We start from the raw sequence: 16487 nt of genomic DNA on the forward strand, positions 1-16487 counted from the left end.
AAACTATCACACTACAATGACAATGCAATGTCAAACTATCACAATACAATGACAAAATATCACAATACAATGACAATACAATGTCAAACTATCACAATACAATGTCAAACTATCACAATACAATGACAATACAATGTCAAACTATCACAATACAATGACAATACAATGTCAAACTATCACAATACAATGCCAATGCAATGGCAAACTATCACACTACAATGACAATGCAATGTAAAACTATCACAATACAATGTCAAACTATCACAATACAATGTCAAACTATCACAATACAATGTCAAATTATCAAAATACAATGACAATGCAATGTCAAACTATCACAATACAATGTCAATACAATGTCAAACTATCACAATACAATGTCAAATTATCACAATACAATGACAATGCAATGTCAAACTATCACAATACAACGACAATGCAATGTCAAACTATCACAATACAATGACAATAGAATGTCAAACTATCACACTACAATGACAATGCAATGTCAAACTATCACACTACAATGACAATGCAATGTCAAACTATCACAATACAATGACAAAATATCACAATACAATGACAATACAATGTCAAATTATCACAATACAATGTCAATACAATGTCAAACTATCACACTACAATGACAATGCAATGTCAAACTATCACAATACAATGACAAAATATCACAATACAATGACAATACAATGTCAAACTATCACAATACAATGTCAAACTATCACAATACAATGACAATACAATGTCAAACTATCACAATACAATGACAATACAATGTCAAACTATCACAATACAATGCCAATGCAATGGCAAACTATCACACTACAATGACAATACAATGACAATGCAATGTCAAACTATCACAATACAATGTCAAACTATCACAATACAATGTCAAACTATCACAATACAATGTCAAATTATCAAAATACAATGACAATGCAATGTCAAACTATCACAATACAATGTCAATACAATGTCAAACTATCACAATACAATGACAAAATATCACAATACAATGTCAAATTATCACAATACAATGTCAATACAATGTCAAACTATCACACTACAATGACAATGCAATGTCAAACTATCACAATACAATGACAAAATATCACAATACAATGACAATACAATGTCAAACTATCACAATACAATGTCAAACTATCACAATACAATGACAATACAATGTCAAACTATCACAATACAATGACAATACAATGTCAAACTATCACAATACAATGCCAATGCAATGGCAAACTATCACACTACAATGACAATACAATGACAATGCAATGTAAAACTATCACAATACAATGTCAAACTATCACAATACAATGTCAAACTATCACAATACAATGTCAAATTATCAAAATACAATGACAATGCAATGTCAAACTATCACAATACAATGTCAATACAATGTCAAACTATCACAATACAATGTCAAATTATCACAATACAATGACAATGCAATGTCAAACTTTCACAATACAATGACAATACAATGTCAAACTATCACAATACAATGCCAACACAATGTCAAACTATCACACTACAATGACAATACAATGTCAAACTATCACAATACAATGTCAAACTATCACAATACAATGACAATACAATGTCAAACTATCACAATACAATGTCAAACTATCACAATACAATGTCAAACTATCACAATACAATGACAATAGTAAGTACAGCACAATGTGTAAAAAGACCAATTAAAGCATTTACATTAAGTATTGAATTATTGTATTAAATATATTAAGTATATTATTAAATACATTAAGTATTTTATTCAATTAAGACAAATGAAAGTACAGGGGTACCTGGACCAGAGCGATGGGTTCCTCTGTCCAGCCTCCAGCCAGCTCCTCCGCCCCCTCTCCTCCCACTCCTCCCCCCGGACCACAGCAGTCTCCAAACTCGGTGAGGATCTCAGTGAGGCTAGGCACCACACTGACAGCCAGACCCGGGTTGTGGTTGATGCTCATGTCAAACTTACACACCTTGAAAAAAAGGAATGAATTATTTTTGGGGGACATATTGAAAATACATATAGAGCTACTGCAGCCACTTGAGAACAACAATACATTCAACATGATGTAGTATTAAATAGACTAAGTCTTCAACATGATGTAGTATTAAATACACAAAGACTTCAACATGATGTAGTATTAAATACACAAAGACTTCAACATGATGTAGTATTAAATACACAAAGTCTTCAACATGATGTAGTATTAAATACACAAAGACTTCAACATGATGTAGTATTAAATACACAAAGACTTCAACATGATGTAGTATTAAATACACAAAGTCTTCAACATGATGTAGTATTAAATACAAAGTCTTCAACATGATGTAGTATTAAATACACAAAGTCTTCAACATGATGTAGTATTAAATACACAAAGTCTTCAACATGATGTAGTATTAAATACACAGTCTTCAACATGATGTAGTATTAAATACACAAAGTCTTCAACATGATGTAGTATTAAATACACAAAGTCTTCAACATGATGTAGTATTAAATACACAAAGTCTACCAACTTATTTCCATTGTGGTCCTGGTTGTAGCAAAAATGGACAGCTTGGGCAAGATTGACAAGGCTGTGCATTGGGCACTTCACATTCAATACAATTAGAAAATACACACACACACCTTCTCCAGGAGCGAGAGCAGAACATGACAGAGGTCGAAGGGAGAGTTCTCCATCCGGTTGAATATGGACATGGCAGCTGGGTCAGTCAGGGTCTCTGTGTCCGCGGTGGTCCGGGGTTGTGGGTAGAGGGGGAAAGGCGAGGCCATGGTGGTTTCGGGAGGGGGGACAGGGGGCGAGGGCAACAAGGGATCCTCCGAACGGTGATGCTGGCAGCTCACACGGATCGTAGTAGAACCGCGAGAACGCCGACTACGCACTCCACCTGCGCCACCACTGACGGCCTTGATGTCAGAGTTGGCGTCTGAGTCAGAGGTGGAGAGCTGGGAGCGGCGAGCATCCCTTATGGAGTAGCGCTGAGCGGTCTGGCGTGAGCGGCGCAGGACCTTCCAGGTGGAGCTACTGCTGCCGCCACCGCGTGACCGCTTCCCAGAGTGCAATGCACCGGTCTTCTGGACTTTCCCCGCCCTCAGGGGGACGGCCTTCACCTCCCGGCTCAGGAACACTTCCAGCAGAGATGGCAGGGTGAAATCTGGCAACACAGAAAAACTACAGTCAGAGATGGCAGGGTGAAATCTGGCAACACAGAAATACTACAGTCAGAGATGGCAGTGTGAAATCTGGCAACACAGAAATACTACAGTCAGAGATGGCAGGGTGAAATCTTGCAACACAGAAAAACTACAGTCAGAGATGGCAGGGTGAAATCTGGCAACACAGAAATACTACAGTCAGAGATGGCAGGGTGAAATCTTGCAACACAGAAATACTACAGTCAGAGATGGCAGGGTGAAATCTTGCAACACAGAAAAACTACAGTCAGAGATGGCAGGGTGAAATCTGGCAACACAGAAATACTACAGGCAGAGATGGCAGGGTGAAATCTGGCAACACAGAAATACCACAGTCAGAGATGGCAGGGTGAAATCTGGCAACACAGAAATACTACAGTCAGAGATGGCAGGGTGAAATCTGGCAACACAGAAATACTACAGTCAGAGATGGCAGGGTGAAATCTGGCAACACAGAAATACTACAGTCAGAGATGGCAGGGTGAAATCTGGCAACACAGAAATACTACAGTCAGAGATGGCAGGGTGAAATCTGGCAACACAGAAATACTACAGTCAGAGATGGCAGGGTGAAATCTGGCAACACAGAAATACTACAGTCAGAGATGGCAGGGTGAAATCTGGCAACGTAAAGAACTAGTCAAACAGCAACAGCATTACAACACAGCAGATATTGAAAGAATGGTTGACAGCTCCAGTCTGTAATGGTCTGTAGGGTTTCCAATGTTACCTGATTAACAACCTTAGAGACAAGGTGATTGGACACTACAGACAATCAATGACTTTAATTAGTCAAAAATCAATAAGAGGCTTTGAAGCAACAACAGAAAAGGGCCTACAGTACAGATCTCCAGTCGTCCACTTCTGGCACATTCTTCAATGTATAGTACAGTGCCATCAGAAAGGATTCACACCCCTTGACATTTTCCACACTTTGTTGTGTTACAAAGTGGGATTCAAATGGATTTAATTGTCATTTTTTGTCAATGATCTACACAAAATACTCTGTCATGTCAAAGTGGATGAAAAATTCTAACATTTGTAAAAAAAATAAAAAACACTAATATATCTGGATTAAACAAGTATTCAACCCCCTGAGTCAATACATGTTAGAATCACCTTTAGCAGCGATTACAGCTGTCAGTCTTTCTGTGTCAGTCTCTAAGAGATTTCCACACCTGGGTTGTGCAACATTTGCCCATTAGTCTTTTCAAAATTCTTCAAGCTCTGTCAAATTGGTTGTTGATCGTTGCTAGACAACCATTTTCAGGTCTTGCCATAGATTGATTCAAGTAGATTTTAAACAAAGCCCTTATCAAGCTCCAACTGAAGGAGGAGAAACCTGTCCAACTGAAGGAGGAGAAACCTGTCCAACTGAAGGAGGAGAAACCTATCCAACTGAAGGAGGAGAGACCTATCCAACTTAAGGAGGAGAAACCTATCCAACTGAAGGAGGAGAGACCTATCCAACTGAAGGAGGAGAGACCTATCCAACTGAAGAAAGAGAAACCTGTCCAACTGAAGGAGGAGAGACCTGTCTAACTGAAGGAGGAGAGACCTATCCAACTGAAGGAGGAGAGACCTATCCAACTGAAGGAGGAGAGACCTATCCAACTGAAGGAGGAGAAACCTGTCCAACTGAAGGAGGAGAGACCTGTCCAACTGAAGGAGGAGAGACCTATCCAACTGAAGGAGGAGAGACCTATCCAACTGAAGGAGGAGAGACCTATCCAACTGAAGGAGGAGAGACCTATCCAACTGAAGGAGGAGAGACCTATCCAACTGAAGGAGGAGAAACCTGTCCAACTGAAGGAGGAGAGACCTATCCAACTGAAGGAGGAGAGACCTATCCAACTGAAGGAGGAGAGACCTATCCAACTGAAGGAGGAGAGACCCCTGCATTGAGAAGAGGAGGAAGTAGGACAATACAATGAGCTCACTGTAGGATGGATGGTATATCATGTATGTACGCTACATACAGTGATGACTAAGACCTGCTTATCGTAAATTACCCCTCCTCCAAAACAATCTATACTAGATAAGTTGAGACAATATCCTTTCCCCCAATACAATCTATACTCTACTTTCCCCAAGTAACTGTTCTTCTCTATGAAGTAACGATAGAAGTAGCTGATGCCAACGGGCAACATGGACACTGAATGAATGGAGTGGATGGACCTCGCCCTCCATTTGGCAAATCTGACCATAACTCTATCCTCCTGATTCCTGCTTAAAAGCAAAAACTAAAGCAGGAAGCACCAGTGACTCGGTTAATAAAAAGTGGTCAGATGAAGCAGATGCTAAGCTAAAGGACTGTTTTGCTAGCACAGACTAGAATATGTTCCGGGATTCTTCAAATAGCATTGAGGAGTATACCACATCAGTCACTGGCTTCATCAATAAGTGCATCGATGATGTCGTCCCCACAGTGACCGTACGTACATACCCCAACCAGAAGCCATGGATTACAGGCAACATCCGCACCTAGCTAAAGGGTAGAGCTGCCGCTTTCAAGGAGCGGGACACTAATCCGGACGCTTATAAGAAATCCCGCTATGCCCTCAGACGAACCATCAAACAGACAAAGAGTCAATACAGGCCTAAGATCGGATCGTACTATACCCGCTCCGACGCTCGTCGGATGTGGCAGGGCTCTCTACAAGGATCATATCACCTCCACCTTACCCGTCACCCTCGACCCACTTCAATTTGCTTACCGCCCCAATAGATCCACAGATGATACAATCGCCATCACACTGCACACTGCCCTATCCCATCTGGACAAGAGGAATACCTATGTAAGAATGCTGTTCATTGACTATAGCTCAGCATTCAACACCATAGTACCCTCCAAGCTCATCATTAAGCTCGAGGCCCTGGGTCTGAACCCCGCCCTGTGCAACTGGGTGGTCCTGGACTTCCTGACGGGCCGCCCCCAGGTGGTGAAGGTAGGAAACAACATCTCCACTTCGCTGATCCTCAACACTGGGGCCCCACAAGGGTGCGTGCTCAGCCCCCTCCTGTCCACCCTGTTCACCCATGACTGCGTGGCCAGGCACGCCTCCAACTCAATCATGAAGTTTGCAGACAAATCAAATCACATTTTATTTGCCACATGCGCCGAATACAACAGGTGTAGTACCGTGAAATGCTTACTTACAGCCCTTAACCAACAATGCATTTATTTTTTTATAAAAAAGTAAAATAAAACAACAACAACAAGGAGGCAGGTAGCTTAGTGGGTAAGAGCGTTGTGCCAGTAACCGAAAGGTCGCTGGTTCTAATCCCCGAGCCCACTAGGTGAAAAATCTGTCGATGTGCCCTTGAGCAAGGCACTTAACCCTAATTGCTCCTGTAAGTCGCTCTGGATAAGAGCGTCTGCTAAATGACCAATTATTTATTTATTATTATAACAAAAAAGTGTTGAGAAAAAAAGAGCAGAAGTAAAATAAAATAACAGTAGGGAGGCTATATACAGGGGGGTACCGGTGCAGAGTCAATGTGCGGGGGAACCAGCTAGTTGAGGTAGTTGAGGTAATATGTACATGTGGGTAGAGTTAAAGTGACTATGCATAAATAATTAACAGAGTAGCAGCAGTGTAAAAAGATGGGGTGGGGGGGCAGTGCAAATAGTCCGGGTAGCCATGATTAGCTGTTCAGGAGTCTTATGGCTTGGGGGTAGAAGCTGTTATGATGCCTTTTGGACCTAGACTTGGCGCTCCGGTACCGCTTGCCGTGTGGTAGCAGAGAGAACAGTCTATGACTTGGGTGGCTGGAGTCTTCGACCATTTTTAGGGCCTTCCTCTGACACCGCCTGGTATAGAGGTCCTGGATGGCAGGAAGCTTGGCCCCAGTGATGTACTGGGCTGTACGCACTACCCTCTGTCGTGCCATGGTGTGTTTGGACCATGATAGTTTGTTGGTGATGTGGACACCAAGGAACCTGAGGCAGGAAGCTCGGCCCCAGTTGAGAGTAGTGCCAGGCACTGGAGAGGGGTGAGAGCAGGTAGGTCTGGCCAGAGTGATGTCCGTAATAATAACAGCCATATTGGACGAGCGTCAGAGCCGGTGTAGTACGAGTCAATCTTAGGCCTGTATTGACGCTTTGCCTGTTTGATGGTTCGTCTGAGGGCATAGCGGGATTTCTTATAAGCGTCTGGGTTAGAGTCCTGCTCCTTGAAAGCGGCAGCTCTACCCTTTAGCTCAGTGTGGATGTTGCCTGTAATCCATGGCTTCTGGTTGGGATATGTACGTACGGTCACTGTGGGGAAGACGTCACGGAACATATTCCAGTCTGTGCTAGCAAAACAGTCCTGTAGCGTAGCAGCCGCGTCATCTGACCACTTCTGTATTGAGCGAGTCACTGGTGCTTCCTGCTTTAGTTTCTGCTTGTAAGCAGGAATCAGGAGGATAGAGTTACGGTCAGATTCGTCAAGTGGAGGGACAGCGTTGTATGCGTCTCGGTGTGTGGATTAAAGGTGGTCTAGAGTTTTTTTCCCCTCTGGTTACAGATGTGACATGCTGGTAGAAATTAGGTAAAACAAATGTAAGTTTGCCTGCATTAAAGTCCCCGGCCACTAGGAGCGCCGCTTCTGGATGAGCATTTTACTTGTTTGCTTATGGCCTTATACAGCTCGATGAGAGCAGTATATCCTTCACTTTGGACTCATTAAAGAAAAAATCTTTGTCTAGTTCGAGGTGAGTAATTGCTGTTCTGATGTCCAGAAGCTCTTTTCGGTCATAACAGACGGTAGCAGCAACTTTATGTACAAAATAGGTTACAAACAATACGAAAAAACTAACAAAATAGCACAGTTGGTTAGAAGCCCATAAAATTGCCAGCCACCTCCTCCGGCGCCATTATAGATTATCAGAAGATTTTCTAGCAGACTTAAGTCAAAACTGTAACTCGGCCACTCCGGAACATCCACTGTCTTCTTGGTAAGCAACTCCAGTGTAGAGTTGGCCTTGTGTTTTAGGTTATTGTCCTGCTGAAAGGTGAATTCATCTCCCAGTGTCTGGTGGAAAGCAGACTGAACCAGGTTCTAGGTTTTAACTGTGCTTAGCTAAACTTTTTTTTTTTTTTTTATTCTGAAAAACTCCCCAGTCCTTAACGATGACAAGCATACCCATAACATGATGCAGCAACCACTACGCTTGTAAATATGGAGAGTGGTACTCAGTAATGTGTTGTATTGGATTTGCCCCAAACATAACACTTTGTATTCAGGACAAAAAGTTAATTGCTTTGCCACATTTTATGCAGTTTTACTTTAGTGCCTTGTTGCAAACAGGATGCATGTTTTTGAATATTTGTATTCGGTACAGGCTTCCTTCTTTTCACTCTGTGAATTAGGTTAGTATTGTGGAGTAACTACAATGTTGTGGATCCATCCTCAGTTTTCTCCTATCACATCCATTAAACTCTGTAACTGTTTTAAAGTCACCATTGGCCTCAACGTAGTCATTCAAAAATCATGTTAAACACCAATATTGCACACAGAGTGAGTCCATGCAACGTATTATGTGACTTCTTAAGCAAATTGGATATTGTGTGTAGACCAGTGACAAAATGTAGAAGGGGGTGTGAATACTTTCTGAAGGCACTGTAGTTGGCTCTTTAGTGTGATGGACGTCACTGTGCTTGTTTAAGACTATATATTCCCTTCCTTCCTTACCAGGCTCCAACTAGTATTTCTCTGCCTCGAATGTCTAGGGGAGTTTGCCTCTTATCAAATAATAATGGATCTATATCAAAAGGTGCTAAACTTCATTTCCCTGAGAAAGTCTAATGGAGGCGATATAGAACAAATATAGCAGCAACTAATAAGAGAACTATGTAGGAGGAGCATGTTAAAACAGATTAGCAGGACAACACTAAATACCCCAGTCATCCATCCATCCTCCAATCAGCTACAGTAAGCCTCCATCCACTCCATCCATCCATCCTCAATCAGCTACAGTAAGCCTCCATCCACTCCATCCATCCTCAATCAGCTACAGTAAGCCTCCATCCACTCCATCCATCCATCCTCAATCAGCTACAGTAAGCCTCCATCCACTCCATCCATCCTCAATCAGCTACAGTAAGCCTCCATCCACTCCATCCATCCTCAATCAGCTACAGTAAGCCTCCATCCACTCCATCTATACTCAATCAGCTACAGTAAGCCTCCATCCACTCCATCTATACTCAATCAGCTACAGTAAGCCTCCATCCACTCCATCCATCCTCAATCAGCTACAGTAAGCCTCCATCCATCCTCAATCAGCTACAGTAAGCATCCATCCACTCCATCTATACTCAATCAGCTACAGTAAGCCTCCATCCACTCCATCCATCCTCAATCAGCTACAGTAAGCCTCCATCCACTCCATCCATCCTCAATCAGCTACAGTAAGCCTCCATCCACTCCATCCATCCTCAATCAGCTACAGTAAGCCCCCATCCACTCCATCTATACTCAATCAGCTACAGTAAGCCTCCATCCACTCCATCCATCCTCAATCAGCTACAGTAAGCCTCCATCCACTCCATCCATCCTCAATCAGCTACAGTAAGCCTCCATCCACTCCATCCATCCTCAATCAGCTACAGTAAGCCTCCATCCACTCCATCCTCAATCAGCTACAGTAAGCCTCCATCCACTCCATCCATCCTCAATCAGCTACAGTAAGCCTCCATCCACTCCATCCATCCTCAATCAGCTACAGTAAGCCTCCATCCACTCCATCTATACTCAATCAGCTACAGTAAGCCTCCATCCACTCCATCCACCCTCAATCAGCTACAGTAAGCCTCCATCCACTCCATCCATCCTCAATCAGCTACAGTAAGCCTCCATCCACTCCATCTATACTCAATCAGCTACAGTAAGCCTCCATCCACTCCATCCATCCTCAATCAGCTACAGTAAGCCTCCATCCACTCCATCCATCCTCAATCAGCTACAGTAAGCCTCCATCCACTCCATCCATCCTCAATCAGCTACAGTAAGCCTCCATCCACTCCATCTATACTCAATCAGCTACAGTAAGCCTCCATCCACCCCATCCATCCTCAATCAGCTACAGTAAGCCTCCATCCACTCCATCCATCCTCAATCAGCTACAGTAAGCCTCCATCCACTCCATCTATACTCAATCAGCTACAGTAAGCCTCCATCCACTCCATCCTCAATCAGCTACAGTAAGCCTCCATCCACTCCATCTATACTCAATCAGCTACAGTAAGCATCCATCCACTCCATCCATCCTCAATCAGCTACAGTAAGCCTCCATCCACTCCATCCATCCTCAATCAGCTATAGTAAGCCTCCATCCACTCCATCCATCCTCAATCAGCTACAGTAAGCCTCCATCCACTCCATCTATACTCAATCAGCTACAGTAAGCCTCCATCCACTCCATCCATCCTCAATCAGCTACAGTAAGCCTCCATCCACTCCATCCATCCTCAATCAGCTACAGTAAGCCTCCATCCACTCCATCTATACTCAATCAGCTACAGTAAGCCTCCATCCACTCCATCCTCAATCAGCTACAGTAAGCCTCCATCCACTCCATCTATACTCAATCAGCTACAGTAAGCCCCCATCCACTCCATCTATACTCAATCAGCTACAGTAAGCCTCCATCCACTCCATCCATCCTCAATCAGCTACAGTAAGCCTCCATCCACTCCATCCATCCTCAATCAGCTACAGTAAGCCTCCATCCACTCCATCTATACTCAATCAGCTACAGTAAGCCTCCATCCACTCCATCCTCAATCAGCTACAGTAAGCCTCCATCCACTCCATCTATACTCAATCAGCTACAGTAAGCCCCCATCCACTCCATCTATACTCAATCAGCTACAGTAAGCCTCCATCCACTCCATCCATCCTCAATCAGCTACAGTAAGCCTCCATCCACTCCATCCATCCTCAATCAGCTACAGTAAGCCTCCATCCACTCCATCTATACTCAATCAGCTACAGTAAGCCTCCATCCACTCCATCTATCCTCAATCAGCTACAGTAAGCCTCCATCCACTCCATCCATCCTCAATCAGCTACAGTAAGCCTCCATCCACTCCATCTATACTCAATCAGCTACAGTAAGCCTCCATCCACTCCATCTATCCTCAATCAGCTACAGTAAGCCTCCATCCACTCCATCCTCAATCAGCTACAGTAAGCCTCCATCCACTCCATCCATCCTCAATCAGCTACAGTAAGCCCCCATCCACTCCATCTATACTCAATCAGCTACAGTAAGCCTCCATCCACTCCATCCATCCTCAATCAGCTACAGTAAGCCTCCATCCATCCTCAATCAGCTACAGTAAGCCTCCATCCACTCCATCTATACTCAATCAGCTACAGTAAGCCTCCATCCACTCCATCCATCCTCAATCAGCTACAGTAAGCCTCCATCCATCCTCAATCAGCTACAGTAAGCCTCCATCCACTCCATCCATCCTCAATCAGCTACAGTAAGCATCCATCCACTCCATCTATACTCAATCAGCTACAGTAAGCCTCCATCCACTCCATCCTCAATCAGCTACAGTAAGCCTCCATCCACTCCATCCTCAATCAGCTACAGTAAGCCTCCATCCACTCCATCCTCAATCAGCTACAGTAAGCCTCCATCCACTCCATCCTCAATCAGCTACAGTAAGCCTCCATCCACTCCATCCATCCTCAATCAGCTACAGTAAGCCTCCATCCACTCCATCCATCCTCAATCAGCTACAGTAAGCATCCATCCACTCCATCTATACTCAATCAGCTACAGTAAGCCTCCATCCACTCCATCCATCCTCAATCAGCTACAGTAAGCATCCATCCACTCCATCTATACTCAATCAGCTACAGTAAGCCTCCATCCACTCCATCCTCAATCAGCTACAGTAAGCCTCCATCCACTCCATCCTCAATCAGCTACAGTAAGCCTCCATCCACTCCATCCTCAATCAGCTACAGTAAGCCTCCATCCACTCCATCCTCAATCAGCTACAGTAAGCCTCCATCCACTCCATCCATCCTCAATCAGCTACAGTAAGCCTCCATCCACTCCATCCATCCTCAATCAGCTACAGTAAGCATCCATCCACTCCATCTATACTCAATCAGCTACAGTAAGCCTCCATCCACTCCATCCATCCTCAATCAGCTACAGTAAGCCTCCATCCACTCCATCCTCAATCAGCTACAGTAAGCCCCCATCCACTCCATCCATCCTCAATCAGCTACAGTAAGCCTCCATCCACTCCATCCATCCTCAATCAGCTACAGTAAGCCTCCATCCACTCCATCCATCCTCAATCAGCTACAGTAAGCCCCCATCCACTCCATCTATACTCAATCAGCTACAGTAAGCCTCCATCCACTCCATCCACCCTCAATCAGCTACAGTAAGCCCCCATCCACTCCATCCATCCTCAATCAGCTACAGTAAGCCCCCATCCACTCCATCCACCCTCAATCAGCTACAGTAAGCCCCCATCCACTCCATCCACCCTCAATCAGCTACAGTAAGCCCCCATCCACTCCATCCACCCTCAATCAGCTACAGTAAGCCTCCATCCACTCCATCCTCAATCAGCTACAGTAAGCCTCCATCCACTCCATCTATACTCAATCAGCTACAGTAAGCCTCCATCCACTCCATCCATCCTCAATCAGCTACAGTAAGCCTCCATCCACTCCATCCATCCTCAATCAGCTACAGTAAGCCTCCATCCACTCCATCTATACTCAATCAGCTACAGTAAGCCTCCATCCACTCCATCCATCCTCAATCAGCTACAGTAAGCCTCCATCCACTCCATCCATCCTCAATCAGCTACAGTAAGCCTCCATCCACTCCATCTATACTCAATCAGCTACAGTAAGCCTCCATCCACTCCATCCATCCTCAATCAGCTACAGTAAGCCTCCATCCACTCCATCCATCCTCAATCAGCTACAGTAAGCCTCCATCCACTCCATCCATCCTCAATCAGCTACAGTAAGCCTCCATCCACTCCATCCATCCTCAATCAGCTACAGTAAGCCTCCATCCACTCCATCCATCCTCAATCAGCTACAGTAAGCCTCCATCCACTCCATCCATCCTCAATCAGCTACAGTAAGCCTCCATCCACTCCATCTATACTCAATCAGCTACAGTAAGCCTCCATCCACTCCATCCATCCTCAATCAGCTACAGTAAGCCTCCATCCACTCCATCCATCCTCAATCAGCTACAGTAAGCCTCCATCCACTCCATCTATACTCAATCAGCTACAGTAAGCCTCCATCCACTCCATCCATCCTCAATCAGCTACAGTAAGCCTCCATCCACTCCATCCATCCTCTATCAGCTACAGTAAGCCTCCATCCACTCCATCCATCCTCAATCAGCTACAGTAAGCCTCCATCCACTCCATCCATCCTCAATCAGCTACAGTAAGCCTCCATCCACTCCATCTATACTCAATCAGCTACAGTAAGCCTCCATCCACTCCATCTATACTCAATCAGCTACAGTAAGCCTCCATCCACTCCATCCATCCTCAATCAGCTACAGTAAGCCTCCATCCACTCCATCCATCCTCAATCAGCTACAGTAAGCCTCCATCCACCCTCAATCAGCTACAGTAAGCCTCCATCCACTCCATCTATACTCAATCAGCTACAGTAAGCCTCCATCCACTCCATCCACCCTCAATCAGCTACAGTAAGCCTCCATCCACCCTCAATCAGCTACAGTAAGCCTCCATCCACTCCATCTATACTCAATCAGCTACAGTAAGCCTCCATCCACTCCATCCACCCTCAATCAGCTACAGTAAGCCTCCATCCACCCTCAATCAGCTACAGTAAGCCTCCATCCACTCCATCTATACTCAATCAGCTACAGTAAGCATCCATCCACTCTTGGGATGTGACAAACTGACCATTTTTCTTAACGTTTAAAGTTTTCTGTTAAAACGATAACAAAAAAAATCATAGAATTCCAAATCAATTCACAATGCAGAATAATGCTCCTATTACGTATGTATGACCTCAAGGGCCGGGTAATGAAGTTATATCTAACACAACCTTTTACAGACATAGAACAGGCAGGACAGGCAGGCCAGCACGACAGAGAGAGAGAGAGGAGGGACAGGCAGGCCAGCACGACAGAGAGAGAGAGAGAGGAGGAACAGGCAGGCCAGCACGACAGAGAGAGAGAGAGAGGAGGGACAGGCAGGCCAGCACGACAGAGAGAGAGAGAGGAGGGACAGGCAGGCCAGCATGACAGAGAGAGAGAGAGGAGGGACAGGCAGGCCAGCATGACAGAGAGAGAGAGGACAGGCAGGCCAGCACGACAGAGAGAGAGAGAGGAGGGACAGGCAGGCCAGCACGACAGAGAGAGAGAGAGAGGAGGGACAGGCAGGCCAGCACGACAGAGAGAGAGAGGAGGACAGGCAGGCCAGCACGACAGAGAGAGAGAGAGGACAGGCAGGCCAGCACGACAGAGAGAGAGAGAGAGGAGGATAGGCAGGCCAGCACGACAGAGAGAGAGAGAGGAGGGACAGGCAGGCCAGCACGACAGAGAGAGAGAGGAGGACAGGCAGGCCAGCACGACAGAGACGACAGGCAGGCCAGCACGACAGAGAGAGAGAGAGGAGGATAGGCAGGCCAGCACGACAGAGAGAGAGAGAGAGGAGGGACAGGCAGGCCAGCACGACAGAGAGAGAGAGGACAGGCAGGCCAGCACGACAGAGAGAGAGGACAGGCAGGCCAGCACGACAGAGAGAGAGAGAGAGGAGGATAGGCAGGCCAGCACAACAGAGAGAGAGAGAGGACAGGCAGGCCAGCACAACAGAGAGAGAGAGAGGAGGGACAGGCAGGCCAGCACGACAGAGAGAGAGAGAGGAGGATAGGCAGGCCAGCACGACAGAGAGAGAGAGGAGGGACAGGCAGGCCAGCACGACAGAGAGAGAGAGGAGTGACAGGCAGGCCAGCACGACAGAGAGAGAGAGGAGGGACAGGCAGGTCAGCACGACAGAGAGAGAGAGAGAGAGGAGGGACAGGCAGGCCAGCACGACAGAGAGAGAGAGAGAGAGGAGGGACAGGCAGACCAGCACGACAGAGAGAGAGAGAGGACAGGCAGGCCAGCACGACAGAGAGAGAGAGAGAGAGAGGAGGGACAGCACGACAGAGAGAGAGAGAGGAGGATAGGCAGGCCAGCACGACAGAGAGAGAGAGAGGACAGGCAGGCCAGCAGGAGAGAGAGAGGAGGGACAGGCAGGCCAGCATGACAGAGAGAGAGAGGAGGGACAGGCAGGCCAGCATGACAGAGAGAGAGAGGAGGGACAGGCAGGCCAGCACGACAGAGAGAGAGAGAGAGGAGGGACAGGCAGGCCAGCACGACAGAGAGAGAGAGGAGGGACAGGCAGGCCAGCATGACAGAGAGAGAGAGAGGAGGGACAGGCAGGCCAGCACGACAGAGAGAGAGAGGAGGGACAGGCAGGCCAGCACGACAGAGAGAGAGAGGGGGACAGGCAGGCCAGCACGACAGAGAGAGAGAGGAGGGACAGGCAGGCCAGCACGACAGAGAGAGAGAGGAAGGACAGGCAGGCCAGCACAACAGAGAGAGAGAGGAGGGACAGGCAGGCCAGCATGACAGAGAGAGAGAGAGGAGGGACAGGCAGGCCAGCACGACAGAGAGAGAGAGGAGGGACAGGCAGGCCAGCATGACAGAGAGAGAGAGAGGAGGGACAGGCAGGCCAGCACGACAGAGAGAGAGAGGAGGGACAGGCAGGCCAGCACGACAGAGAGAGAGAGGGGGACAGGCAGGCCAGCACGACAGAGAGAGAGAGGAGGGACAGGCAGGCCAGCACGACAGAGAGAGAGAGGAAGGACAGGCAGGCCAGCACAACAGAGAGAGAGAGGAGGGACAGGCAGGCCAGCACGACAGAGAGAGAGAGAGGACAGGCAGGCCAGCACGACAGAGAGAGATAGAGGAGGATAGGCAGGCCAGCACAACAGAGAGAGAGAGAGGAGGACAGGCAGGCCAGCACGACAGAGAGAGAGAGAGAGGAGGGACAGGCAGGCAAGCACAACAGAGAGAGAGAGGACAGGCAGGCCAGCACGACAGAGAGAGAGAGGAGGGACAGGCAGGCCAGCATGAGGAAGAGAGAGAGGAGGGACAGGCAGGCCAGCACGACAGAGAGAGAGAGAGGAGGGACAGGCAGGCCAGC

The 16487-nt window shown here is 46.4% G+C and overlaps 1 protein-coding gene across 1 annotated transcript in view; it reads right to left on the reverse strand.

Annotated features, from left to right (window-relative positions):
* LOC311134471 (lysosomal-trafficking regulator-like) overlaps positions 1-16487 on the reverse strand; it is a gene marked incomplete at both ends in the record, with an annotated part of 162828 nt that overhangs the window by 140719 nt on the left and 5622 nt on the right. The window contains 2 exon segments of the mRNA XM_084168154.1: positions 1854-2033; positions 2696-3225. Of these exon segments, the coding sequence (XP_084024280.1) occupies positions 1854-2033; positions 2696-3225 (710 nt within the window).

Source organism: Coregonus lavaretus (assembly GCF_964263955.1).
Source record: "Coregonus lavaretus genome assembly, chromosome: 1".
NCBI classification, from domain to species: domain Eukaryota; kingdom Metazoa; phylum Chordata; class Actinopteri; order Salmoniformes; family Salmonidae; genus Coregonus; species Coregonus lavaretus.